This window comes from Hemisphaericaspora subhashii, assembly GCF_019202705.1.
Source record: "Hemisphaericaspora subhashii strain CBS 10753 chromosome Unknown scaffold88, whole genome shotgun sequence".
In the NCBI taxonomy this organism is placed as follows: Eukaryota; Fungi; Ascomycota; class Pichiomycetes; order Serinales; family Debaryomycetaceae; genus Hemisphaericaspora; species Hemisphaericaspora subhashii.
The window spans coordinates 31,273-58,213 of NW_026057221.1; the positions used below are offsets into that span (position 1 = coordinate 31,273).

The 26,941-nt window shown below is 33.6% G+C and overlaps 13 protein-coding genes across 13 annotated transcripts; 6 read left to right on the top strand and 7 right to left on the bottom strand. All coding sequences in view use genetic code 12, as the record gives it.

Moving 5' to 3' along the window:
• Positions 1-243: 243 nt before the first annotated feature.
• Positions 244-3,018, top strand: PMT1 (dolichyl-phosphate-mannose-protein mannosyltransferase; the record flags this gene model as incomplete). Its single annotated transcript, XM_049405219.1, has 1 exon — positions 244-3,018. The coding sequence occupies one exon, from the start codon at positions 244-246 to the stop codon at positions 3,016-3,018; it is 2,775 nt and encodes a 924-aa protein (XP_049265149.1).
• Positions 3,019-3,259: 241 nt separating this feature from the next.
• Positions 3,260-7,063, bottom strand: J8A68_001556 (E3 ubiquitin-protein ligase; the record flags this gene model as incomplete). Its single annotated transcript, XM_049405220.1, has 1 exon — positions 3,260-7,063. One exon carries the CDS (start codon positions 7,061-7,063, stop codon positions 3,260-3,262), a length of 3,804 nt encoding a protein of 1,267 aa, XP_049265150.1.
• A 421-nt stretch (positions 7,064-7,484) lies between these two features.
• Positions 7,485-8,177, bottom strand: TAF19 (Taf19p; the record flags this gene model as incomplete). Its single annotated transcript, XM_049405222.1, has 1 exon — positions 7,485-8,177. One exon carries the CDS (start codon positions 8,175-8,177, stop codon positions 7,485-7,487), a length of 693 nt encoding a protein of 230 aa, XP_049265151.1.
• A 393-nt stretch (positions 8,178-8,570) lies between these two features.
• On the bottom strand, positions 8,571-10,157 carry ERG5 (C-22 sterol desaturase; the record flags this gene model as incomplete). Its single annotated transcript, XM_049405223.1, has 1 exon — positions 8,571-10,157. One exon carries the CDS (start codon positions 10,155-10,157, stop codon positions 8,571-8,573), a length of 1,587 nt encoding a protein of 528 aa, XP_049265152.1.
• A 934-nt stretch (positions 10,158-11,091) lies between these two features.
• On the top strand, positions 11,092-13,275 carry J8A68_001559 (uncharacterized protein; the record flags this gene model as incomplete). Its single annotated transcript, XM_049405224.1, has 1 exon — positions 11,092-13,275. One exon carries the CDS (start codon positions 11,092-11,094, stop codon positions 13,273-13,275), a length of 2,184 nt encoding a protein of 727 aa, XP_049265153.1.
• A 256-nt stretch (positions 13,276-13,531) lies between these two features.
• On the top strand, positions 13,532-15,679 carry J8A68_001560 (uncharacterized protein; the record flags this gene model as incomplete). The annotated part of the gene is made up of 1 exon (XM_049405225.1): positions 13,532-15,679. One exon carries the CDS (start codon positions 13,532-13,534, stop codon positions 15,677-15,679), a length of 2,148 nt encoding a protein of 715 aa, XP_049265154.1.
• Positions 15,680-16,380: 701 nt separating this feature from the next.
• J8A68_001561 (proteinase B) lies at positions 16,381-17,859 on the top strand (the record flags this gene model as incomplete). Its single annotated transcript, XM_049405226.1, has 1 exon — positions 16,381-17,859. The coding sequence occupies one exon, from the start codon at positions 16,381-16,383 to the stop codon at positions 17,857-17,859; it is 1,479 nt and encodes a 492-aa protein (XP_049265155.1).
• A 619-nt stretch (positions 17,860-18,478) lies between these two features.
• RAD6 (E2 ubiquitin-conjugating protein) lies at positions 18,479-19,163 on the top strand (the record flags this gene model as incomplete). The annotated part of the gene is made up of 3 exons (XM_049405227.1): positions 18,479-18,520; positions 18,578-18,642; positions 18,854-19,163. 3 exons carry the CDS (start codon positions 18,479-18,481, stop codon positions 19,161-19,163), a joined length of 417 nt encoding a protein of 138 aa, XP_049265156.1.
• A 228-nt stretch (positions 19,164-19,391) lies between these two features.
• Positions 19,392-20,195, bottom strand: J8A68_001563 (uncharacterized protein; the record flags this gene model as incomplete). Its single annotated transcript, XM_049405228.1, has 1 exon — positions 19,392-20,195. The coding sequence occupies one exon, from the start codon at positions 20,193-20,195 to the stop codon at positions 19,392-19,394; it is 804 nt and encodes a 267-aa protein (XP_049265157.1).
• Positions 20,196-23,124: 2,929 nt separating this feature from the next.
• On the bottom strand, positions 23,125-23,340 carry J8A68_001564 (uncharacterized protein; the record flags this gene model as incomplete). Its single annotated transcript, XM_049405229.1, has 1 exon — positions 23,125-23,340. The coding sequence occupies one exon, from the start codon at positions 23,338-23,340 to the stop codon at positions 23,125-23,127; it is 216 nt and encodes a 71-aa protein (XP_049265158.1).
• A 305-nt stretch (positions 23,341-23,645) lies between these two features.
• Positions 23,646-24,622, bottom strand: J8A68_001565 (uncharacterized protein; the record flags this gene model as incomplete). Its single annotated transcript, XM_049405230.1, has 3 exons — positions 23,646-23,836; positions 24,186-24,419; positions 24,562-24,622. The coding sequence occupies 3 exons, from the start codon at positions 24,620-24,622 to the stop codon at positions 23,646-23,648; spliced, it is 486 nt and encodes a 161-aa protein (XP_049265159.1).
• A 129-nt stretch (positions 24,623-24,751) lies between these two features.
• On the top strand, positions 24,752-25,800 carry J8A68_001566 (uncharacterized protein; the record flags this gene model as incomplete). Its single annotated transcript, XM_049405231.1, has 2 exons — positions 24,752-24,794; positions 25,082-25,800. 2 exons carry the CDS (start codon positions 24,752-24,754, stop codon positions 25,798-25,800), a joined length of 762 nt encoding a protein of 253 aa, XP_049265160.1.
• A 522-nt stretch (positions 25,801-26,322) lies between these two features.
• On the bottom strand, positions 26,323-26,550 carry J8A68_001567 (uncharacterized protein; the record flags this gene model as incomplete). Its single annotated transcript, XM_049405233.1, has 1 exon — positions 26,323-26,550. The coding sequence occupies one exon, from the start codon at positions 26,548-26,550 to the stop codon at positions 26,323-26,325; it is 228 nt and encodes a 75-aa protein (XP_049265161.1).
• Positions 26,551-26,941: the final 391 nt, after the last annotated feature.

Here is a 26,941-nt window from a genome sequence, read left to right on the forward strand (position 1 = left end):
TTAAAAGCAAGGGATACTCTGTTTGACCTTATAAAGGAAGAAGTATTAGATTTTCATATCAAACTATTCCCAATTGAACTTCAATTGATCTTTTTTATTTTGCTTTGTTATTTTTGTATCCAATTTTCAGGTTCCAGAAAAAGAGGACACGCACCAAATAATTATTTTTGAAAAATTTACAACCAATCCCAACAACTTTTCAAACAACAACTTTCAATTGAACCATCAATATCAATTATCACAATGGCAAAGAAAGCAGATTCCTCAATTAAGGCTGCTGCTAGAGCTGCTGCCCAGAAACATCAGCACAATAAGAATGATTGTATTGTGGATATGGACACTTTAGTAGAACCAGAGTTTGCTAAAGGTGAAATTCGTGAATATCTTATCACAAACCAACCGGAAACACTTATTGAAAAAAGAACCCTTAAATCTAAGGAATATTGGTTACTTTCATCCCTTTTGGCAATTGCCATGTATGTTAGATTATATCATTTATCTTATCCAAATTCAGTTGTTTTTGATGAAGTTCATTTTGGAGGATTTGCCAGAAAATATATATTAGGTAAATTCTTTATGGATGTTCATCCTCCATTAGCTAAAATGCTTTTTGCTGCTGTGGGTGCCCTTGGTGGTTTCAAAGGTGATTTTGAATTTAAATCAATTGGTGATGCATATCCTGAAACTACTCCATATATTTTTATGAGACAATTTCCTGCCTTATTAGGAGTTGGTACTGTTCTCCTTTGTTATTTAACATTGAGACAATCTGGAGTAAGACCAATTATTGCTTATATTACCAGTTTCCTTCTTCTTATTGAAAATTCCAATATTACACTTTCAAGATATATCTTGTTAGATTCTCCCTTGATTTTTTTCATTGCTGCTGCAGTTTATTCTTGGAAAAAATTCGAAATTCAAATTCCATTCACTTTGGGATGGTACAGAGGATTAATCGCTACCGGTATTGCACTTGGTTTGGCTTTTAGTTCTAAATGGGTTGGATTATTCACTATTGCCTGGGTTGGATTCTTATGTGTTTATCAAATGTGGTTTATTATTGGAGATTTATCACTTTCACCAAGAAAAGTTCTTGCTCATTTCTTTGCTAGAGGGGCTATCTTGTTAGGGGTTCCATTTATTTTATATTTGACTTTCTTTGCTATCCATTTCCAAGTCTTGGATAAAGAAGGTGATGGGAGTTCATTCTTACCAAGTGCTTTCAGAGCGGGATTAAAAGGTAATAAAATTCCTAGAGATATTCCTGCACAAGTTGGTTTAGGTTCTATTGTTACAATCCGTCATCTTGAAACTAGTGGTGGTTATTTACATTCCCATCCTCACTTTTATGAAACTGGTTCTAAACAACAACAAATCACTTTATATCCTCATTTGGATACTAACAACAAATGGTTTATTGAACCATATAGTAATAAAACTATCTATAATGAAACTTTTGTCCCATTAACAAATGGTATCAAGATTAGATTAAGACACCTTAATACTGGAAGAAGATTACATTCTCATGATGAAAAAGCCCCAGTCAGTGAACGTGATTGGCAAAAGGAAGCTTCTTGTTATGGATATGATGGATTTGAAGGTGATGCCAATGATGATTTCGTAGTTGAAATTGTCAAACATAGAACCAAAAATGAAGAAGCTAAACAAAATGTCAGAGCCATTGAAACTATTTTTAGATTAAGACATGCCATGACTGGTCACTACTTGTTTTCCAGTACTGTGAAATTACCAGATTGGGGTTTTGGTCAACAAGAAGTCACGGCTGCTTCTCAAGGTAGAAGAGGATTAACTTATTGGTATATTGAAACCAATGAAAATCCATACTTGAATCAAACCGAAGTTGAAATTGTCAATTATCCAGTGTTATCATTATGGGATAAATTTGTGATGTCCCATAAAAGAATGTGGCAAATCAATCAAGGATTAAATAGTCATCACCCATGGCAATCAGATCCTCAAGATTGGCCATTTTTATTAAGAGGGATTAATTATTGGAATAAAGAACATAGACAAGTTTATTTATTAGGAAATGCTGTTACTTGGTGGACTGCCACTGCTTGTATTTTGACATTCTTTGTTTATGCTGGTATTACTGTTTTAAGATGGCATTTAGGTCAACCACTTTCTACTGAAAAGAATGTGTTTAATTTCAATGTTCAAGTTTTTTCATATATTTTAGGATGGTTCTTACATTATTTCCCATTTTTTATTATGGGTAGACAATTATTCTTACATCATTATATTCCAGCTTTATATTTTGGTATTTTGACATTAGGACACTTTTTAGAAATCTTTACTGGATATTTAACATCCCGTTCCAAAACATTCCAAAGAATTGCATTGGGTGTTGTTTTTGTTTTCACGGGGGCTAGTGTATTCTTTTATCTTACTTATTCCCCCTTGATTTATGGAACTCCATGGACTCAAGATGCATGCACCAGTGCACAACCATTCAAAGGTTGGGATTTTGCCTGTTCGAGTTTTTATAAGAATTTATCAGAATATGATTTCCCAGAAGTTTCATCCCAAGATGGGAAACCTTCTATTCCAACTGAAACTGTCCTTGCTCAAGCTAAACAAACTCCAGGGGCTAAGAAGGTTGTTGCCAAACCACCACCAGCACCTAAGATTGATACTTCAGTCAAGAAAGAAAAAGAGCAAGAAAAGAAGGTAGTTGCAAAAGAAGAAGAAAAGGAAGAAATCGCCCCTCAAGCTGCTGTTGAATTTGAAGTTGAAACTCCAAAGAATGAAGAACAAAAACCAGCTGAACAAGTTCCTGTTGCAGATGTTGAATCGGAAAATGAACATATTGTTGAGGATGATGTTCCTAGTGAAGAAAATTTAGATGAAGCTATTGAACAAGAACCTGTTGTGGAAGACGCCGCCCATGTTGAAGATGTTAACGAAGCTGTTGAAGAAGAACAAGCTGAAGCTCCTGTTGAAAAAGAACAGGATAGACGTGTTACTCAAGCAGAGGATATTAAAATGCCTGCTTGAATAATCTAATCGGATTTTCTGTGTCCTCCCCCATACATTTAGAATATGTAATTACTCTTGTTTGATTTTGTAAGTAATTTTCCCTCTTTTTGTTTATTAGTTTGATGATATTTTTGTTAATACACTTGTATGCATAGTTTTTAGAGATTAATTGTAAAACATGAAAAAGAACGATACAAATATACACGTATTAATTTATAAATATAAAATGACAACGAAATGCTATATTAACCATATCTATTTACTCGTTTCCCTCTGCGACATAAACATTCTCAATTGCTCTACCTCTAACATATTTTTCATTCTTAACTTGATCATCAATGGTGTAATATAAATGATATCCATAATAAATCGACTTCACCACCATACAAACCAACATAAACAAGGGCCAAAGATATATATACAATTCTTCCGATCCAATCTCATAATATCTCAACGCAACCGTTGTCAACAATGCCGGCACATGAACAATCCCATAATTAATCAAACATGGAATAATTCCAAAACTCTTCAATGCCTCACGAACAGGCAATTGATTATTCCTAAATGTTGATCTCAAAAAATAAAATAAAAACGGCAATATCGTCCAGAAAGATATAAAAAAATGAACAATCATAGTTATTGGATCAGTTAAGAATTCAACTTCTAAATCATTGGTGAAATAATGTTGGATTGGATCATTTACACATAATTTATGAACACTGACTATCCAACATGCCCATAATGCCATCATGGGGATTACTAATAACATATGGATTGGCATGAGATTGAAAAGGATTCTGAAATTAAGCATCATTAATTGTCGGAATTGGTCGGCGGGTTGTGCTTGTGGATCAACTCCAGGAATTGCCGCGTCGTCGTTGGCAGCAGCTTGATTATCTTCACCAACACCAACGCCACCTGCGGCGGCATTTCTGATTTCATTATTTCCACCAATCGGAGCATCATTGGCCAATTTTCGATCATAGGCGTCCAACATCAATATTTCAAAAAGTAGCCCCACGGCAATCGAACTAAAATCAACTAAATTCCAATCAAGATCAAATTCTTTCGCAAATGAAGCCGGAGCAAATTGTGCCATAAGGAACAGATTGGCTCTAATGATAGGTCTACCCATCAAGATCCCACATAAAATACATGAAAGGATTAAAATCACGGCAAATATCCAAAGTAAGAAAATCAATCCAAAACATCTTAATTTAAAATTTGGTGGGCGGTAGACTATAGTATAGACATTATCTACATTAGTTTCATCCTCATCTTCTTCATCTGATGATGGGGTTTCATAGCCCGATTTAGGTTGATTGGTTTTGGTGGTGTCATTATTCATTTCTTCAATTAATTTATCATCTTTTGTAACTGGTACGAATAATTTCCGGATGAATTTTCTTGAAAGGGTATCATTATCAGGTGCTCGGACATAATTCCCATTAGGGACGAAACAGGCTTTAATATCGGGGTTTTGTTTAAAGATGGCGAGAGCTTCTCGATACGTGACTGGTTTTGTATAATCTGGTTGTGCCGTGGCGAGGGTTTGTTCCCAAAGGTTTCGATAGATGATATATCCCCGTTCATGAGATATTGGTTTGTTTAGGATAAAATGGGATAATCTTAATTTATGAGCTGAGATATCAAATGCTCGGATCCAATATTTACGAACATATTTTATAATCAATTGTTGATATCGAACACTGAATAAAAGACAAACATAAACTGGTAATAAAACCGTTAATCCGGTTGGAATTTGGATAGGTAAGAATACATTCTTTGGAGGAGTCGATTGTGTAACCAGTTCTGACACCTCTTCCAAAACAGATGATGTAGGTAATGATGGAGGAGGAGTAACTAAATATCTTAATCCCCAAGTCACCCCACCAATTCCAATAAATATAAATCCAGTATAAAACTTGGCACTTAAATAAATTCTTGATAATTGTAATTTCAATGGCTTAACCAAAGCATCATGAATCAATCTTGCATTAGGATCATCCGGGGATCTAATGAAAAATAATACTCCTGGACGTAATATAAGTCCTCTAACCATTCCAATAAATAATGCAAAGAATAACATATAGAGGGTTCCACTTGCCCAATATATCAATACTCGAAGGTATGTGACTTGTAAGATTTCATAATTTGATGTCAAAAAGATAATAATGAATGTTTCTGGAGTTGTACCAGTTTCTTGGGAAGTCATGGTGAAGCTAGGTAAGATAAGTGGAGCAATACAGAAATCTAATAACCAGCCACAAAATACTGGGAAGAAGAAGATTTCAATTGCAAAGATGAAAAATACTTTTGCCGTTGATCTAATTTCGAATAAAACTTTGTAGATTTTTCTTGAAGATCCCATGATTGGTTTTGGACCCGATACTAAAAATTCCATAAGTTTATATATTGTTCCTCCGATTAAACTGTAACCTATTGTTAATAAGATGATTCTTTCGCTTAATGTCCGGACCACTGGTTCGGTTGGGAATAATAAATTGATGATAGTTGCATTGATGGGTTTAACCAAATGGGCATTTATTGACTTGAGTACGAAATGTAATGATTCCCTTTCGGAAATATGTTCACCGAGTTTTTCAATCCATAATGATACATTAGCCAAATATGAATCAAAATGACCGAGTGTAAGAACCCTTGATAGTATCAACCCGGTAAACCTAACCAAATATCCAATCACAGTAGTAAACATATTCCCCAATACATGAGGAATCAAAAACATAATAAACAAATATACCGATATAACAAGATCACAGAATAACATAAGTAAGATTGGGGTCTTTATATTCAAACTCATCCCAAATACTTCCAAAATATCAGCAATACCACCACCGCCTCCTTGACCACCATTAGCAGCCGCAGCAGCAGCTTCGGCGGCAGCTGCGCCGGCGTCACGAGCAGCGGCGATTGCTTCATCGACATCTTGATCTTCAGCTTCGTCATCTTCATTTTCACTCTCGTCATCGTCATCATCCATCTCGGCTTCTCGGTTGGCGAATATACCTTCAACAATACCTCTTAATTGAGGTTCATCGATATGTGCATCAGGTTGTTGTGGTGGTTGAACTGGTTGTTGTTGTTGTTGTTCAAATACGGTCCTTCTTTCATTATCCAAATCGGTATCCTCGCCATCATCAAGGGGTGCTTGGTCTTGTAGTGCAGGATGGTCATCGTCCCAAATCAAATCTTGATCTATTTGTCTTCTTAATGCTTGTTCAAACAAGTTGTTATAATTCTGAATATGATTATCATTATTGAGATCATTAATTGCCCGAACTACTGGCTCAGCACCAGCTGCGGCTTGAGGTGGACCATTATTAGCGGGATGATCTTCCGGACCTAATGCATCAAGAGCTTGTTGTAACATTTCGACTAATTTTGTTCTTGGTTCTTTTCCGATTTTTTTATGTAATGCTTTCAAATAACCTTCATCTCGAACTACCCATTCTCGTTCAATGAACAAGGCGACATGGACCACTATTGTTACTAAGACGTGTCTAAGCCCGCCGAAATAAGTATATGCCATGAATTTTTGAAGTTTTGTTATTAATGCAATCAGGATGCCAGAGTCATCATGTTCAAGTGATTGTAATACTTTTTGAATATTATATTCACCAAATGTTAATGCATCTAAAAATGTTTGATTTTGTATTGGTAAATTCCCATCAATTGCCCAAGTATATATTCTCCCAGTAAATTTCCAGAATAATGGAACTTGAATTATGATACATAATATATAAAGACCAATTGAAATTGATTTTGTTAAAGTTGTCGAGATGATTTGTAATAATTTTGACCAAATCATATTTGGTGGTATCCGTTGTGGCATTGAAGGATCATATAAGATTCTAAATTTATAAGGAGTATTACAGATGTCACATTTTTCAGTTGATTTATTGGAATGTTTTAACCATTCTAATAAACAATCTTGATGGATATATTTAATAGATCCTCGACATTTACAAGGATGATATAAAGGTTGTGAAGGTGTTGCTTCCCCACGACAAATACGACAGGTATGCTCGTGTACTTCTGACATGTTCGTTTCTTCGTACTTTATAACTGATGGAATAGTTCTATTTCATATATATACTCAAGGAGTAATACTAAGTAACAATACAAATGAATGAATTTAAATAAATAAAACCTTGCCTTTCCCTTTTCTAATAAAGTTTTGTTGTAAAATTCTCCTTCTTGATAGAAATAGAAACTGAATAAAAATAAATCACCTGTTCCGCCGGAATCAATTTTTTTTCTTCTTTCGACTGATGATCTCGCATCATTCAGAATACTAAGTGAATAGAATTAATTAGAATATTCTATAAGAGAAGCTTAACTTGATACAACGTTTCATTCATTTCCCCCATATGGGTTTTACTTTTTATATTACAGAACTACTTACCCAATATACAAACTAATACTCCAAAAGGTAATTGAACATTATAAACAGCATCACTTAATTAAAGATCTTTCTTTTTCTTTTTAAGCATTACATTCCCAGTAACTTTTCTCTTCTTTTTCTTTGAATCACTTGATAGTTGTTGTTGATGTTGACTACTATTACTACCACCCATATTATCATCATCATCATCTCCATCTTCATTGTTCTCATCATCATTCTCTCTAATCCCAACTCCTTCATCAGTATAATTTGTAGTTTTATCTTCAAACATTTTCTTTGCTCTTTCAATTTTATAACTTTGTTCAATAATATATTGAAATCTAGCTAATTTTAATGGATCATTTCTTAAACTAAATGCTAAATCATTCATTTTAATTCTTGATCTCCCTTGTGATCGAGCAAATCTTAAGATATTCAGGGATAAATCAACTAAATATTCAACAAGGATATCTTCAAGAGCATTTATGGTTAAATCAGTAGATACTGGACGATCTCCCATGGCATATAATAAATTCTCAATATCTTTGGTAAATAATTTCTGTTTTCTTCTTTTTCTTCTTATTTGAGTTATTGGTGGTAATGGTAATTGTGGTTTGGATGTTATACTTGATGATGATCGTCTTTCATTGGTTAATTGTGATGATAGAAGATCATTCTTTGGGGAAGTTGATATCCCATCTGGTTTCAGATCTGATATTATTGATATTGCATTACTATTACTTGCAGTGTTTTTCGATTGATTATCACTCATGATTATGTTTTCTACTTTTAATATCTACTTTCCCTTTTTTTCCGTTCCCTAGATAAGTTTCTATCTACCACTTGTACTTCTCAATAACGTTCCTTCTAGTTTAATATAAGTTTTTGTAAGGAGGTTTTGTGAAGAAAGAAAAAAAAATAGAACATACAATCTCAAAAACACACAACAATATTTATTGATTGATGATTTAAATAAAATTATTACAAGAAATCAAAACTAAAAACTAAACAAAACTAAACTAAACTAAAACAATAAATGATAAATTAAAAAAACAAAAAGTCACTATCCAATCCCATTGGGCTGGGGGGTGTATTATTAAATATAGAAAATAGACATGGAACTAAATGCTTTTTTCTTGTTATGTTTCTTCTTCACAGTTCCTGTTTAAACTTCAGTTGGTGCAAATGGATCTCTTGATTTCCATTCTAAAATTAAATCATCTTTTGGGAAAATAGTGGCAAATACTTTAATTTCTTCTGATAAATCAGTTTTATGATGAATTAAATCAGCATTCATAACAAATTTACCCAACATTCCGGTAAATAACATTAAAACATAATTCTTACCTAAACAAACATGAGGACCAGTTCCAAATACTAACCAATTACGTTTATACATATCACCAGTAGCATTTTCCCATCTTTCAGGAATAAAACTATCTGGATCATCATATACTTCTGGATCATGTAATGCAGGATATAACGTGGGGATAATCATTGACCCCTTAGGAGCACTATAAGTATCAGTAACGGGGAATTTTTGTTTAACAACATATGGAACCATTAAAACTGGTGGACGATATCTTAAAGATTCTTTAACAACATTATTAGTATAAGCCATTTCATTAATTAAATCTAAATTCAATCTTTGGTCAGGATTATTATTTCTAACTCTCAATTGTTCTTCTCTAATCTTGGCAACAACATCAGGTCTATCAGCAACAATCTGGAATAACCAACATGCCAAAGATGAAGAAGCATCTTGAGAAGCAAATAAAAAGGTGAAAATTGTTTCTGAGATTTCTCGGTTGGAAAATTCCCTAATTAATAATTTAGAATCAGGATCATTAGAATGTTTTTCTCTTGCATCTTTCATTAAATGAATCCATTCATCCATAACACAAGTTGGTGATCCATTTTGATCATTAATATGAACCTTAGCCATACCAGCACAGTCTTCAAAAATTTTCATGGTTTCATCAGCAATTTTTTTACCATACCATGTTTTAGTATAAGGAATAATAATTGGGAAATTAACTAATTCTAAAGCAGCAGTAATTCTATAATAATTATCAGCAATCAAAGAGATTTGTTCTTCAGTAATATAATCACCACAAAAAGTTCTTAATGATAAAGCACATAATAATTCTCTAAATTCCGGGAAAAATTCACGAGGTCCTTTATAATTAACATAACGTTCTAAATATAAATCCATATACTTTTCTTGAACAGGAATATAAATTTCTAAAGCTTTTTGAGAAAATAATCCATTAAGAGAACGACGATAATCAGTATGAGCTTTCCCATCTAAAAATACCCAATTAGTTGGTCTTAAAATCTTAATGGCAACATCAACAACACAAGGTTTAACATATTTGGGAGATGATAAAATTTTTCTAGCTAAATCACGAGATGAAGCAATCACGACAAATTTATGAAAAATTGATACACAACTTAATTCACCAGAATCCCATTTTGATTTATATTCTTCAAATTTTGGATCTAAAGATTCTAAAAATGGACCAATAATTGGCCATACTTTAAATCTTGGACCAGCAATAGAACCTTTATTTAATTGATATTTAATTTGATCATATGATAATGTAATAATAATTAATGACATTATTATTTGAAACCAAGTAGCTGATTGATATAATTCTAAAGCTTTTGATTGTAAAAAGTCAACATCTAATAATTCCTTGGCATTTTGCTTTAAATTCTCCACAAGGGGAGAAGAAACATTGGCACTCATAGTTTAATCAACTTAAAACTGGAGAGATCTTAATATCAATATCTATATAAAAAAAAGGACGAATAATGATTCTTGTAAAAAAAATTCAATCGAGAAAATGGAAGGTTAAAAAAGTGTAAACATTACGGAACGGATTTAATTTCAATTTAAAGGAAAAAAAAAATTCTTCTTCTCTTCTCGTTCCCAAGCATTTAAAGGAAGTTAAATCCAAAAAATAAAATCATACGGACAATGGAGGGAGGGAGGTCGGAAGGCAGGAAAATTTTAAACTCCCGTACTAAAAAAAGCTAAAGAGAGATGATGATTACAAATGACTAACTAACTACTGAACTCTAATTCTAAACGCCGAAGGATATATCGTGTTAACCAATATATATAATTGGATCTTCTTGTTGGGGTTTAATCGTTCTCTATGGAAACCCCACAGATAAGATCCAAATGAAGAATCATTCGTTTTAATCACAATACGTCAAAACCTTATTACTAAGCAAATATTGGGATGATAATAAGGCAAGTACTGTACATACCTACATCATGAGATCGTTCCACTCTTCAATCGGCTTTCAATACAATACAATACACGGTAATAAAAAAAAATATTTGAAAAAATAATTTTCGGTGCTTAGGGGATAAGTTCCTATTGAAGAATGGATGTTTTTCTAAGCAAATATACGATCGTTTAATAAATTCTAAACGAGCAACAGAAACAAAAAAATAAATAAAAAATGTCTCGGATGATAAATGTCGTCTCTCTCTGTCGTAGACATTTACATTTGTCGCGAATAGGTGAAGTTTACGACACATCCACTACTCATCGCATCAAACTCTCTCTGGTACACTGGGTAAAAAAAATTAGCGATGGCTATTGTAAAAAAAAAATAACTCCAAAATTTGATCCATATACCCAAGGGACATTACAAGGACAACATCAAATATGGGGAAAAGAAAGAATAACGCACAAGCATTAGAAAAGAGAAAGAAACTCAAACAAGAGAATGACGCCCAATTACTGACTGGATTATTTTCATCCGCCAAGAATACTGGTGACTATGAAGATGAAGAGGAACCCTCTAATGATTGGGAAAATGATGAACAGGATTATGAATTAAGGCCAAGAACACATAATGCTAATGGTTCTGGAAAAATGGTAGAGGGGTTGCCTATTAAGAGATCAGATGGGACTATTGAACGAGTTGTGCGTGAAGTTGTTGCTGAAGATGAGGAAGATGAGGAAGATGAAGGAGATGAGGATGAGAAGTTAGAACAGGAGAAGATACAAAAAGCGAAGCAAGAGGAAGAAGAGGAATCTGAAGATGAAGATGCAAATCTTTCTCCAAGAGAAAGATTAATCAAGATTAAAGAAGAAATCGCTGAATTAGCATCTAAATTAATTGAAGACCCGGAAGAAAATATTGCTTGTTTAACCAGATTAAGAAAAATGTCAGAATCAAAAAACTTTGTTACAAGTCAATTAGCAATCATGGCATTAATTCCAATTTTTAAATCATTAGCCCCATCATACAAAATTAGACCTTTGACTGATTCCGAAAAGAGAGAAAAAGTAAGTAGAGAAGTTGCAAGATTAAGAACTTTTGAACAATTATTAGTTAGTAATTATTGTTCATATATTGATAATTTAGCCAAATATGCCAAAGTTTCATATTCTCATTCTTCAAGTAATAAGAATATAACTACTGATCAATTAAAACGTGGTGTATTGGCCACAAAAGCAGCTACAGAATTATGTATTTCATCATTACGTCATTTCAATTATCGAGTAGAATTATTCACAATTATAATTAGAAGATTAAACAAAAAACCATCAAATCTGGAAGATTATGAAGTATTTATGAAATGTTTAAGGGCTTTAGAAACTTTGCTTAAAGATGATGCTGAGAATGGGGATATTACATTTGATGTTATTAAATTAATGACCAAATCAATTAGAGATAAGAAATTTAGAGTGGATGAATCAGTTATAAATGTATTTTTATCACTTTCACTTTTGGAAGATTATGATCCCAATAATAATCGTGATGATTTACCTAAACCAAAATTAAAAAAGAAGGATCGAGTTCATATATCTAAAAAACAAAGAAAAGTTCGTAAAGAAATGAAAGAAATTGAAGAAGAAATGAGAAAAGCAGAACAAGCAATCACAATTGAACAACGAGAAAAGTTTCAAGCTCAAGTGTTAAAAATGATTTTGATGTTATATCTTGAAATCTTAAAAGCTGGTTCTCATACCACTATTGATGGGAATGGTAAGAATGATGCAAGTTTATTAATGGGGGCGGTATTGGAAGGATTATCGAGATTTGGACAAATGGCTAATCTTGATTTATTAGGTGATTTCTTGGAAGTATTAAGAGAGATTATGATTGATATAATAGAAGAACATTCTTTAGGTACGGTGAATTCTATAATTGATGGAACTGAAGATATGGATGATGATGATATTGGTGGTGGAATGTATACTGGGAAACAATTACGTACCGTTTTGTTATGTATTGCTACTTCATTTTCATTGGTTTTAAATCATGGATCAATGGGGAAATTACCCATGAGTATAGATTTGAGTAAATTTGTATCTACATTATATTTAATATTGGCTGATTTATCATTAGATCCGGATTTAGAATTCAGTCATAAGACACTTAGATTAGCTGATCCATTATCATTAGTTCAAGAAGTAGAAAAACCCGCAATTAATGTATCAACCAAAGCTGAATTATTATTAAGATGTCTTGATTTTATATTTTTTAGATCAAAAAATGGTACCGTACCAAGAGCAACATCATTCACCAAACGATTATATTTAACAATATTACAATCACCAGAAAAGACTTCCTTAGCAATCTTAAAATTTGTGGGGAAATTAATGAGTCGATATGATGATTCATTGAAAGGATTATGGAATACTGAAGAAAGAATAAGCGGTGAAGGTTCATATGTCTTGGGGATTGAACGATTAGATCGTGAAGTTGAATTAGAAAGAAGTAATAGTGGTGCTGCTACTGTTTGGGAAAATGTTTTATTAGATAAACATTATTGTCCAATGGTTAGAGATGGAGCAAGATCATTAATGAAGAATAGTAAACCATCAGGTGGGAGATGAGCAGTCTCACATAGCATATTTATATATATATATATACTGTATAACACGTAATAGAATATTTATAAAACCATTACCGGTGAAAGCTAAAAGAATATTCTTTGTAGTTTTGTAGTAAATTAATCAATGGCTGTTAAAATAATTCAATGGCTGTTAAAAAAAAAAAGATTTGCCTCCAAGTGATAAAGAATTTTTCAAAGTTATTTGTTGCCAATTTGATTTCACACTGTCTCTCTTTTTGCCATTGGAATCAACTCAAATGAACTTACAATTCAGATTAACTATAGATCAATCTGATAGTAGGAAAAAGCTAAAACCATATTCAGATAAAATCATACTATCCCCATCAATTTTATCCCAAATAATTGATCAGATTCCAGAATCAGAATTACCCCATCCATTAATATTTAAGATTACAAACATCGATGATTATTCAAAATCAGCATATGTTGGAGTTAAAGAATTCTCAGCAACAGAAGATAATACAATAATACTCCCGAATGTGATATATGACAAGCTAAACTCACCTAATGAGGTTAGGATTGAATTACAACAACATATCCCCAAAGCAACTTCATTAAAATTAAAACCATGTCATTTTTATTCCAATATTACCAATTGGAAATTCTTTCTTGAAAATAAATTAAATCAATATTATACAACATTAACTAATAAAGATACGTTAATAATTGAGGATGATAATCTTCGATATGAATTGATAATTGATGAGATCAATAATGAATCGGAAAAACGAATCACGGCATGTATTATCGATACTGATATAACACTTGATTTGATACCGTTGTCAGATAAGATTGCCAATGAACAATTATTGGAATTTAATTCAAGTCCATATAATAAAATCACCGAGATTGAACGGAGTATAACCATACATGGTTTGAAATCATTTTTGAATCCGAAGTTTGTTCCGAATATATATAAGATTGATTTATTGAACCGGAAAGGAGATTTCGTGATTTCTATTAAGAATTGTAAATATGATCCTAAGGATCTTGATACCGTGGTTAATATAGATTTCATTGTTGGGTTGGATAAATTTGTTACACTTGAGAATTTTAATTACTCAACCATGGATGAGGATTTATCTGTTGAGAGAAAATTAGCTCGGAATGGACATACTGATGGAAGAAAAATAGTACAAGTATGTTTGAATGAAGATCTTATTTTGTCGAAATTACAAAGAATGAAGAATGAAGATTCAGACGAAACGGAACAGAATTACTTATATTTGATTCCATTTACTTGGGATACCGATGCCGATGTTGAAATTGAAATCTATGATCAAGCAACCGATGAAGAAGAAGATATAGATATGAATGAAGGGGAGGATAGTAGAGAATGTCCTAATTGTTTAAAACCCATTCCGAAGCAACAATTCCCCTTACATGAAACTTTCTGTTTAAGAAATAATGTCCGATGTACTAAATGTAATTCTGTTTTCTTAAAGAAGATTCCCGATTATCATTGGCATTGTGATAAGTGTGTGGAGTTCTATGCCAATACACCATTATTAGAATTCAAACATAAGAAATTACATCATATGGGTCCATATACTTGTCATCTGTGTCCTTCTACTGATACATATGACAATTTCTTTGAATTAGTCATTGGTCATAAAGCAAGACTATGTCCTGCTAAATTGCATCAATGTAGGTTTTGTCATTTAGTTGTCCCCCAAGAAGAATCGACCTATCAAGATAGATTTGAAAATTTAACTCATCATGAGAATTCTTGTGGGAATAAAACAAATGAATGTTATAAATGTGGGAAAATATTACGAACTAAAGATTTTAAAAAACATATTAAATTACATGATTTAGAAAAATTGGAATTTAATCAAATGAATAAAATCATATTTAATAAATGTTGTAATGAGAATTGTATTCGGTTGATTAAAAGTGAGGACCCGGGTAATGAACTTGGATTATGTGATATTTGTTATGGTCCTTTGTATATTCAACAAAATGATCCTAATCATTTGAAATTACAAATTAGAATCGAACGAAAATATATGATTCAATTGAGTAAAGGATGTGGGAATCATTGGTGTAATAATGAATATTGTAAAACTGGGAATAAACGACAAATTGAAGGGAAATCATTTCGAGAATTAATGGAATTATTGAATCAAAAATTATTTAAATTCATAATCTCCCCCAGGCTTCCTATTAATAAGCTGCAGGTGGAGTTATCGGCATCTGCAAATAAGATGTGGTTCTGTGTCAATGAATCGGTTTCTAATAAGAAAGTATTATTTGATTTATTGAAATCTGAAGGAGAATATGAAGAGGAGATTATATATAAAGCCATAAATGATAATAATGATGAATATAGTATTCGTAGTTGGCTACAAGAAAATGGAATCTCAAGAGATCAAAAGATCTAAGATAATATTTTTTAATGAGATATGGCATGAAATGACGTTTTCGCATACTTGAGGTGGGGGAATTTTGGGATTTGGGATTTTTGCGGTTGTGGTGTTTCATTTCCTAATCTGGATTGCTGTCTCATGAGTCAGAGATATCATAAGAGAGCAACAGATAACCACCACATTTTTTTGATAAAGTGTTTATAGAAGAACTTTATATATATTGGATATGGTATATTCTTGGTAATGTATGCTTATAGACTACTGTCTTGTGAGGGTGAAATAACAGGAAGTATTATACTCTCTTAAGACCTATTATATTCTATTATTAATAGTGTAACCAAGTGTTGCTGGTCCTTTTCCTTCCTCGGAAAAGATCCTCCTGTATATAAGTTATCTCTCTTTACTAAACCAAAAATAAAATACAACATACACAGAAAAAAACGCCACCCTTTTCTGCTCCCCCCCATAACTTTATTTTCCCTCTCTCTTATCATTGCTTTAAGTTTGATATAAAATCAATCTCATTTTTCCCACTTTTTTTTTAGAATTCCCTTTTTCCTATTCTTTTACAATTCAAGGTTTCTTTCTATAATAAATCATATTTATTAGAAAAGGAAACTAAACTATTAAAAGAACAACGTTTACCCCAACTTTCAACAGCCCATCGCACTAAAAACAACGCCACTCGAGTTCCACCCCACCTACCGCGCCCCACAATGAAGTTATCCAAGGCTATTGCTTTCTCAATCTTGACAACATTAGGTGTCCAAGGTTTAATTCTTCCATCAGTTGGTGATGTGATTGATGTCTTTGCTGTCGACACCATCAATGACAAGATTAATCAAAAACTCGAACCCCTTAAACATGCCGCTCATGAAGCTGCTGAACATTTAGGAATGAAATTAAATGATGCTTTAGCTCCAATCATTAATGCTGATTCTAATAGAGATATTATCTCTCATAGATATATCATCGTGCTTAAGGATGATGTTAAACCTGAAGAAGCTGCTTTCCATCAAGAATGGGTTGCTTTAACTCATGCTAATTCTTTACAAGGAGTTGAAGAATCTGATCCATTTTTCAGTTCAACTAAAGATTTTAAGACTGAAGGTGGTATTATTGATAGTTTTGCTATTGATAAGTTATTAACTGGTTATTATGGTTATTTTATGGATGAAACTATTGAAGTAATCAGAAGAAATCCTTTGGTTAAATTTGTTGAAAAGGATTCAATGGTTTATGCTAATGAATTTGAAGTTAATAAAGGTTCTCCATGGGGGTTAGCCAGAATTTCTCATAGAAAACCATTGAGTTTAGGTTCATTTGATCAATATTTATATGATAATGAAGGTGGTGAAGGTGTGACTGCTTATGTTATTGATACTGGTGTTAATATTAATCATGTAGAATTTAAAGGTAGAGCCATTTGGGGTGCAACTATCCCAACTGGTGATACTGATACTGATGGTAATGGTCATGGTACTCATTGTGCTGGTACTATTGGTTCAGATGCTTATGGTGTTGCCAAGAAGGCTAATATTGTTGCTGTTAAGGTTTTAAGATCTAATGGATCCGGTTCAATGTCTGATGTTGTTAAAGGGGTTGAATTTGCTGCTAAAGCCCATCAACAAGAATCTAAAGCGGGTAAAAAGGGGTTCAAAGGTTCTACTGCTAATATGTCACTTGGAGGTGGAAAATCTCCTGCATTAGATTTAGCTGTTAATGCAGCAGTTAAAGCTGGTCTTCATTTTGCTGTTGCTGCCGGTAATGAAAATCAAGATGCTTGTAATACATCTCCAGCATCGGCTGAACTTGCTATTACTGTTGGTGCATCTACCATTTCTGATTTTAGAGCATATTTCTCCAATTATGGTAAATGTGTTGATATTTTTGCTCCTGGTTTAAATATCTTATCTACTTATATTGGATCAGATAGTGCTACTGCTTATTTATCAGGTACTTCTATGGCATCTCCACATATTTGTGGATTATTGTCATATTATGTTTCATTACAACCAGGATCTGATTCAGAATTCTTTGTTGCCACTGATGGGGTTTCACCAAAACAATTAAAGAAGAATTTGATTGCTTATGGTACTGAAGGTGTTCTTTCTGATATTCCAGCAGATACTCCAAATGTTTTAGCATTCAATGGTGGTGGTCAAAACTTGACTGATTTCTGGAAAGGTAAGTAAGTACCTTACCACACCAGTTTTTTTGATGCCTTGACGTTGTACTTTAGAATTTACGATTAGAGTATGAAATCATTGGGTTATATTTTCATTTCGTTCCTTATCCTTTTTTGTTTAGTCACCTTTTTTTATTAACTCTTTATTTGAATATTATGAGAAACTATGAGTATTGGGGGGTTTACTTGAATCAACTGTTTTTGGTTATTGGTTAGCGTATGTGTTTTCAAGTTACGAGTTGTTCTTTTTTTTTCACTTTAAATATAAAATTATAAATAAAATACATTTACATTTACTTGATTCTATACTTGTTCTACTAGGGGTGTATATGTTCTTTTAGATGCTTATTGCACTGCTTGGCCTACCATTTCTAAATTGACTGACCGACTTTACGCGTCAGACTAGTTTAAATTCTGGTTGGGTGTGGCTGTTGGTGGTGGCACTGATAGAATCTTTTTTTTCTTTAAGTTCGCAGAACAAAAGAATTTCCGCCCAATGTAAAATTTCCAATCAACAATTTTTTATCAGAATTTAATTTAACTGATTGCAATATTTATTTATTTATCAACTTTACTTATCTTACTACTTGTATTATTTTTCATATAAAACTTCATTTTCATCAACCATGTCAACTCCAGCCAAAAGAAGACTCATGCGTGACTTTAAGGTATGTTCCCCATCAGTTGAAAGAGATTGTTGATCTTGGTTACTAACGAAATGACAGCGTATACAACAAGATGCTCCTAGTGGCGTTTCAGCCTCACCACTACCAGATAATGTCATGAAATGGTATGTACCTTTTATATAACAACAACACAGTAAGGGGATTTTAGTTCTCTTACTGTTTATATATTTGTCTTTATTTTGCCACTTGAGAATACTAACAATCCAATATTTTAGGAATGCAGTAATTATTGGTCCATCAGATACTCCATTTGAAGATGGTACTTTCAGATTAATACTTCAATTTGATGAACAATATCCCNAATAAACCACCAAGTGTGAAATTCATTAGTGAAATGTTTCATCCAAATGTATATGCGTCAGGAGAATTATGTTTAGATATTTTACAAAATAGATGGTCACCTACATATGATGTATCGTCAATCTTAACTTCCATTCAATCATTATTAAATGATCCTAATATTAGTTCGCCTGCAAATGTGGAAGCTGCGAATTTGTATAAAGATCATAGATCTCAATATGTGAAAAGAGTAAGGGAAACGGTGGAAAATAGTTGGAATGAAGATGATTTGGATGATGAGGAAGATGACGACGATGATGATGATGATGATTCTGATGAAAATTGAGAGAGAGGGAGAGGGAGAGAAGAAAGTTGTGTATAGGGGACTATTTTTAATGGGTAATAGAATTAACATGTATTTACTTCTAAATATATCTGGTCAATAAATATACATTGTAAAATAACTACGACAAGTGTCCCAACAGATTCTATGTACAAAGGGAGTTTACCTTCATTAGGTAAAGCATCCGGTCTAACGATCAACTAATCAACACCCCACCATAATAATGATCATTTACCTTAACCATAAGTAATACCATTTCTTTTGCTTCTTCTTCTGTTCTAATGCAAGCTTTTCTTCAAGTATTCTTTTCTCTTCATCCGCCTTTTCCTTAGCAATCCTTTCTTGCCTGGCTAATTCATGACGGTCAAAAACAATAAGCTCTTTAGGTCTTCCTTCTTCACCAATACTCTTATCTCTATAAATACCAAACATGGCAATAAACACAGTTAAATATATGAAAAACTTAGTTACCCCATCCATTCTCTTGAAATCAAATTGTGCTTTTCTAACTGGAGTTTCTGCCAAAATAACTGGTTCTAACTTCTTGATAATTGTATCTTTATTTGGACTTGTAGTTTTAACTTTTGAAGGAACAACAAATGGTAAATCATAAGGTGCTTCCAAAGTTCTCCAATTATCAAACTTTTCTCGAACACCCCAATCACCATATGCAATATAATAACCTAACAATTTATCTTTCATGGTTAATTTTTGCCATTTTTTATCATATTTATCTTGTAATTCTTTCAATACTTGTCCTTGATGTAATAAACTTAAAGAACCAAATAATTTTGGGTCTTCATATATTGGAGCAGTATCTATTGGTTGTGTAGCTTCATCGGGAGAGGATGATAAGAGGGACCCGAAATCCTTGATGGATTGCATCGCGAGTTGGGCTGCTTGTTGTTTGGCTTCGTCTGGACTTAATTTCTTTTCTGAATCGGAAGGGGATATGGAATAACATCTTTTTATTATGAATGATGATACTGGTCTGGAATATATACCAGAGGAGTGAACTACGCGAACTATGGACATGGTTTAAGCGGGCTGGGTGATTCGATGGTTGCTACTGATGGATTAAGATCAAAGAGATGAATATTTTTGATACTGCGAACGAAAAATTTAAACCCATCCTTTTTTTTTGGCCCCAAATTTTTTTCATATCTCAAGCAGAGTGATTATTAGATCCAAAAAAACCATTCAGGTCGGTTTCATCGTTCTTTTGGTTCGACAATTGTGTCTCTTACAACGCATTGAGAGACACAGACTTGGCATTAAAGTGAATTATATTTCTGTTGTCTATTCTATAGCATATTTTGATTTTATCAAATTCGTATGCTTCGTTTCCCTGGAGCTGAATGCCTGGACATAAAAATTACTGCAAAAAATTCACCAAATCTTTAAATTTCAAATATTCCAGAATATTTGACTTCTTACAATTACTTCAAACACACGAAGCTATCCTCTGATTAACAAATAAAGAAAACCAGCAGAAATACAATCAAAGTCCGAACGTGTTCTTAAGAAAGATAAATCTGAAGAAGAATTGTCCAAAATGAAACTTCAACTCACAGTCAAAGACACACACGCATAAGGGGACACGCATGATGTTCCACTTAAGACACGAAATTGTCTCTTCTAGTAAATGGGGGGGATGAAACCCTTAAATCGGTTCAGTACACACTACGATCTTTACTTGTAGATTCCTGTGGCTGGCTTAATAGAAAAATACACCCCTCTTATCGGGATAAACCAAGTTATCAAATCTACTTATGGGTCACAAATAGCAACTGCATTTTCATGCATACAAAGCAATGCATGGCATATATCCGGTGCTATTTTGTGCCAAATATTATGTGGCGAATAAGTATATTTTTTGAATGGTTGCAAAACACAAAACCTGGGGTGCAAACTTGATACAATTTGCCACAACAACGCAAACACTAGGTGAGCTTATCACCGAGAATTGCAGTATAGGCGGAAATAGCTTCTTAATGTAAACGCGACATATTGTATGTAATGTTGCTTCCAAATTAGACTCTGGGAGGCACACCCACCCGATAACTAATCCTTTGGCAACTTGTCAGGAACCTGTAGACTTTTACCGGTCACCATGTTTTAAGAGGTTAAATGTCTACCTCTACATTGGAGAAGCAATTACAATTTGTGAGACAGGCTTGATCTAATATGGAGGTCGCTTTATTCGACCTGAAATGCGTTATTAAGGTAAACATATCAGAGTCCCTTAACGTTCTTTCATTGTACTATATCCAAGAACTGGGGAATCGAATTGAAGTCACGCAAATGGGAGTCCAATCGACATCCATGGTTGAGAACGAATGCTTAATGTCGCTCGTGAAGTTGCAAAGTCACGATTAAGCGTTCTGGATTAAATTTTACACAAAAATTATAAGCTAAAAACATTTAGCGCGCAACTTTGTATAGACATGGTAGAAACCTTTAATAGCAACTTACGTGTTTTAGAGGATCCCAAGCAGCAGAAATTGGGACTGTATACTCATTAAAAACCATTGGTAGGGTGGTTGAAAGGAGGAAACTATTGGAATTAAAGTTAATTCTGCCATGAAACATCCAATAAAGTTATCCCCAAAACTCTAAATAGAGAGCGAAGATGATTGCGGAGTAAACATTACTGGAAGCATAACATATCTTCTCCCACCAGCAACTAAACAACTTGGACAAACCATAAAAGGGGGCAAATCCGTCTGAAGGTTGAAACTATTTTATATATATCTTTCTTTATCCTCAACTTTGCTTTTATATTTATGTTTATTAAAGTTAAGTTAATTCTATTCCTATAAATATCACCAGAAAGATTCAACAAATTTTAAAAGAGTACTTCCAGTGATGTTAATCCCGTATCGATTCCTCGTTTTAGATGCAATAAAAGGGTTTTCAAATTATTTATCTATGGATAATGCGAAGAACTACTATAAATTCTCCGAAACAACAGATGTTTTAATTGCAATATATCTTATGATTTTATGAATCCAGGTTTCATTCAATTCATTGCAAGTTTTAATACATGGCGGTTTAAGGATACACTTCTACTTGGGTTGGTTGTCCTTGATGACATTCACTGTCTTTTAGATGAATATGTACCACTTTAGACATTTTGAGGATATTGAATAATGGAACCTTGAATTTATTTTTGGAAAAGAATATTCTTATCAAGAAGTCACATGATCTCTCTAAAGTCATCAAAAAATTTTTAAAAAAATCCCCAACCCCCCTTTTTTATTTATTCAATTTCAGCAACCCTTTTATTTCTACCCACATAACAACAGAATTAGTCACTACCATTCATTTGTGTTTGTTATACATAATGGTACCATAGAAATACAACCAATAATTGCAATTGATATTTAGGAGTTCCAAATCTCCTCTTCATCCGGTACTCACGAACAACTTACAGGGTGTCATTTTCTCAGAGATACTATTGGAGAATATACGCAGAGACTAGCCAGACACTATCGTCAAAATAGACAATAAAATTAAATGAACTAAAAAGAGATGGGCTTTCCTTGCCACTCTGCCTAGATTATACTTTGGCTGGTCACGAAACCATTGTTCACTTTGGATTGGGAACAGTACAACCATGTTGGAAATTTGATAAAACTAAATTTGATCATATTTGGTAATGAAATAGCTTGCTTGTTAAGATCACTTTCAGTGGTAAGGGTATAACCATCTTGTTATTCAGATTCCCACGTCTGGATATAATCGTTCATGGTACAATTGGCCTCCGTCTATAGTAGATCGAAATTGTTAAGATCAAATTCAAAGTGAGATTGATGCTTAAATGGAAGATACGAAAATCAATGGAATCTATGTTAATATCAAACTGTGGAATTTTAGCATTTAGGGAATTCAAAATCCGTACACTGTGCTGGCAATGAAGAACAAATGCTGGATTGGTTGTGTGAAAAATTCAGTTGAAGTTCTACATGCTTGAAGTTGCTCCAGGTAGTGAGGCTAAATATGAGGAAATGGTTCCCATAGTGCCGTCCCGACCCATTTGTTTGACTCCAACCATCTTGATGCCATATTCTGGAATAGAAAGATATAATGCTCTCAGCTCTGTCAAATGAGCTGTAACTGTCTGTCCTGGTCTTGGTCTATGAGCATAAAGTCTCACGGTGTTAATTGATTCTTCCATTTCAAGGTTTGAGTTTTGGACAACGCATGCTTATTGATACCTTCACCAAACATGATTCCTTGACTAGTGGACGCATTTAGTTGAATATTATTTAAATTCCCAACCAAAGGATTATAGTCATGTCCAGGGATAATTATAATAATCCGAAAAATACACAAACATTGCCTTTCAGGGAAGTGGGAGAGCTAGAGCAATGAAATATGTTGGTTTACCAAGATATGGCCACTTTACTGTCTAAAAGCAGTATTAAATTTCGTTCCATGTTCCTTAGAGGTATTTGAACGCGGGTTTGCTGCAGATGTATTTTATTCGAAACAGAAGATGTCGGCTGTACCATTCAAAGCAGGAGTATATGTACCAATTGTGTCTCTTCTAATTCCTAAACTTAATAATTCTCTAGTTGATGGCATCTCAGCAGCATTGTCAGATCGAAAATGGGCAATCATGTGTTCACTGTGATAATTATTCCATAACTTTAACAATGACAAAGTTGTTTCTTTAATAGCAAGATTGGGATTAGTTCAACCACGTTCAATAATGGGCCTGACTGGTACTACCCTGTCAATCCATTCTGATGAAAATTGCCAACGACAGTCGTTTCATGAAAGACATTATGAGTTCTAAATAACTCTTGTGCACAGCATGATTCGTAAAATCTGTACCATTGTTCCTTCCAATTGCAATATATGGATTAATAAAAATTCACGCTCATCGCATTTCCGTTCATTGTCTTCATCTAATTGGTTGATGACGTGGGGAATACCGAATTATAATTCTTTGAAGATGACAGTCCAAATAAGAAATCACGTGGTTTCATTTGCAAAGGTTATCGTAACCTTCCTAACCAGACATATCGTATAAGCATGGTAGGTGTCGTGCTGACCCAGACATAGCGGCCACAAAATTCACACTCGCGGTCAGAGTGATGGGTAAAATGTTGAGACGGTGAACTGCATCGATAGCAGCGTTTTCCTTTTGCCAAAAATTTAACCCAACTATCAGGATCCAAATCACAAAGATTCGACCAACTCCCAGTGACGACACATTGTTTACCCTCAAGATTAAATTCCTTGGAACGACTGTTGAAAAAATTCACCGGTATATCACCAGATAACGGAGGGAGAATAGTAGAAGGGAGTGAATTGAAGAAGTCCCTCTATTCGGAATTAGGCAAATGCGACGGCTGAGTCGTACACGATTGTCAAGTGGAGCCAACTAAACCAAACCTGGCATCCAAATAGACCTTCTCAGTGTGGGTAAAAATATCACTGTCAGCAGCCATGCTAGAAATATCCTTACCCTGATAGTTACTAGTCAAACCAGTGAGGCACTTGTACCAATGAATCGTAAGAATGTAGTTCGGAGAAGCTTGATATGAGTCTGCCATTGTGTTCACAAATTCCTGGAACGTATGCCCAAAGATTCGAAAATTCCAATCATTATCGTTCGTAAGAGTATGCCAAACATATTGAGCTTGCTGCTTGCCCAGGCTGAGGTGGTCAAAACCCCCTTGTATATTCAATGATGTGAAGATATCCTCTCCAATGCCTTTGAAAAACAGCAGTTTGATTCTGGAAGTTAAGTATTTCACATCCGACTTAGTCATTGCCTGATGAAGATCTCTAAAATATAATTTGGAAAAAATATATGTATTAAAACCTGCAGCTCGTAAATGAATGGGTAATTCCACTAATTCTTGACTCCACAACCCAGTGAATTACAAACTTGTATATTCCTTCAGGAAGAGAATCAAAGTTGGAAAATGATTTATTTAATATAATCCCAGTTCCAGTCTCATGTATTAACACAGTTGCTGAAATGAAAGATTCAAACGAACCAAATTGGGTGAAAGCAAAACGGGCAGAAACCCAAAAATTTAATGATATGAAAGTATTCCAAGAAGTTCCAATTCCAGAAGGAGTTAAACCTATAACCACAAGGCGGGTGTTTACCTATACGAAAGATTATTTGAAAGGGGATGCTTATAAAGCCAGATGTGTTGTCCAGGGTTTCGAACAAAGAGAAGGAGTGGACTATGATCCGACTAAGATCCTGGCCTCAGTAATTGATTTAGCATCCATAAGATTATTAACAGCCATTGCAGTAGAGAAGAATATGATAATCCATCACGTTGATATTAAATCAGCTTATTTAAATGCAGTACTTACAAATGAGAGCCCGAGTTATGTATTTCCACCACCAGGATACAATAAAGATAATACTAAATGTTGGTTATTGGATAAAGCTGTATATGGTTTAAAGCAATCCGGTTATGAATGGCTTATTACTTTTATTAGCATCTTCAAGAAATTAGGATTCACTCAAAATGAACACCAAGATAACATATTTGTAGATATCGTTCAAGTTCAAGTTTCTTCCACCTTCATTATAGATCTCATGGACTTTCATTTTGCTGCTATAAATTCCAACAGCAATTTTTTCACAGAACAGTTCGATTAAGTACACATATAAGTTCGGTTGGTCAACATATAAATTTGTGACTACATCCTTTCGTGGGTCAAAGTGATCAGGATCCTGCAACACTTTTTGAAGTCCTTTATAATACCTACAAATCAGTAATATTGCATTCTTAAGTGAGTAGATCGTTGATGGTACTGCTGGATCAAAGTCTTTAATTCCATCCACGTTCAGTTTACAATAAGTGTTATACTCGTCTCTCAACCAGTTCAGATAATGGAGAAACTGTTCAAGACTCTTCAATACATGGGAGTAGTCATGTCTCGTAAATAGTTTTATTTCAGATGGAGGTCAATTGTCGTCAGTCATCTTTTGGTTGTCAGGGTAGTTTGATGTCAAATTTAAAAACGTAATTGAGTAATTGATTGTTGCTTATACGATATATAATCTGATGGTCTTTAACACTTACTTTGACGTCTAATCTGTTGGTTAGAGAGCCCGTTGCACGTAAGGTCGACTACAAACTATAAAGGAAATCGTATATTATTTCAAAAAAAATGCCCCTTAACTCCCTGATCGAAATGTTTGGGTAGGTATTGGTCCTAATGTATCCATGTGTATTCGTTCTAATGGTCTTATGGCTTTTCTTAAGGTCTCGGCATTATGTGGTCTTTGTGTTGCGTTCAGTGCTAAACATACTTTACAAGTTTTAATCTTCTCAATTGCATCAGATGTTGTTCTACATTTACGACCTTCATTCTCAATCTTATGCTTCAATGGCTCTAAGGTCATATGATTTTCGTCAAGATGTATATCTTAAATAACATTACCAAATAGGCGTGGTTTTACACATTCCACAATGATTCAACTGTGAAGCAAATTCAATGGTAGATTGGGTAGATCTTTTTGTTTTAGTTGGTGTGACCTTATCAGAAAGAGCGATCAAGAGCTTGATGCGAAGTGGTTGAGCAAAGGGTTTGTATTTTTTGCTTTCATTAGAAACAATTCCATGGAATTATGTGTTGTGCCTTATGTGGGGAATTTGTTAGATATAGCCAAATGTCAAGACTGTAAATTCTAGGTCATAAGATGTTCTTCCTTATACTTTTAACAATAAAAAGGGGTTTTTTTTTCATATACAATCTGTTTATTGAGTTCTTATACATACTAACATACAGAAATA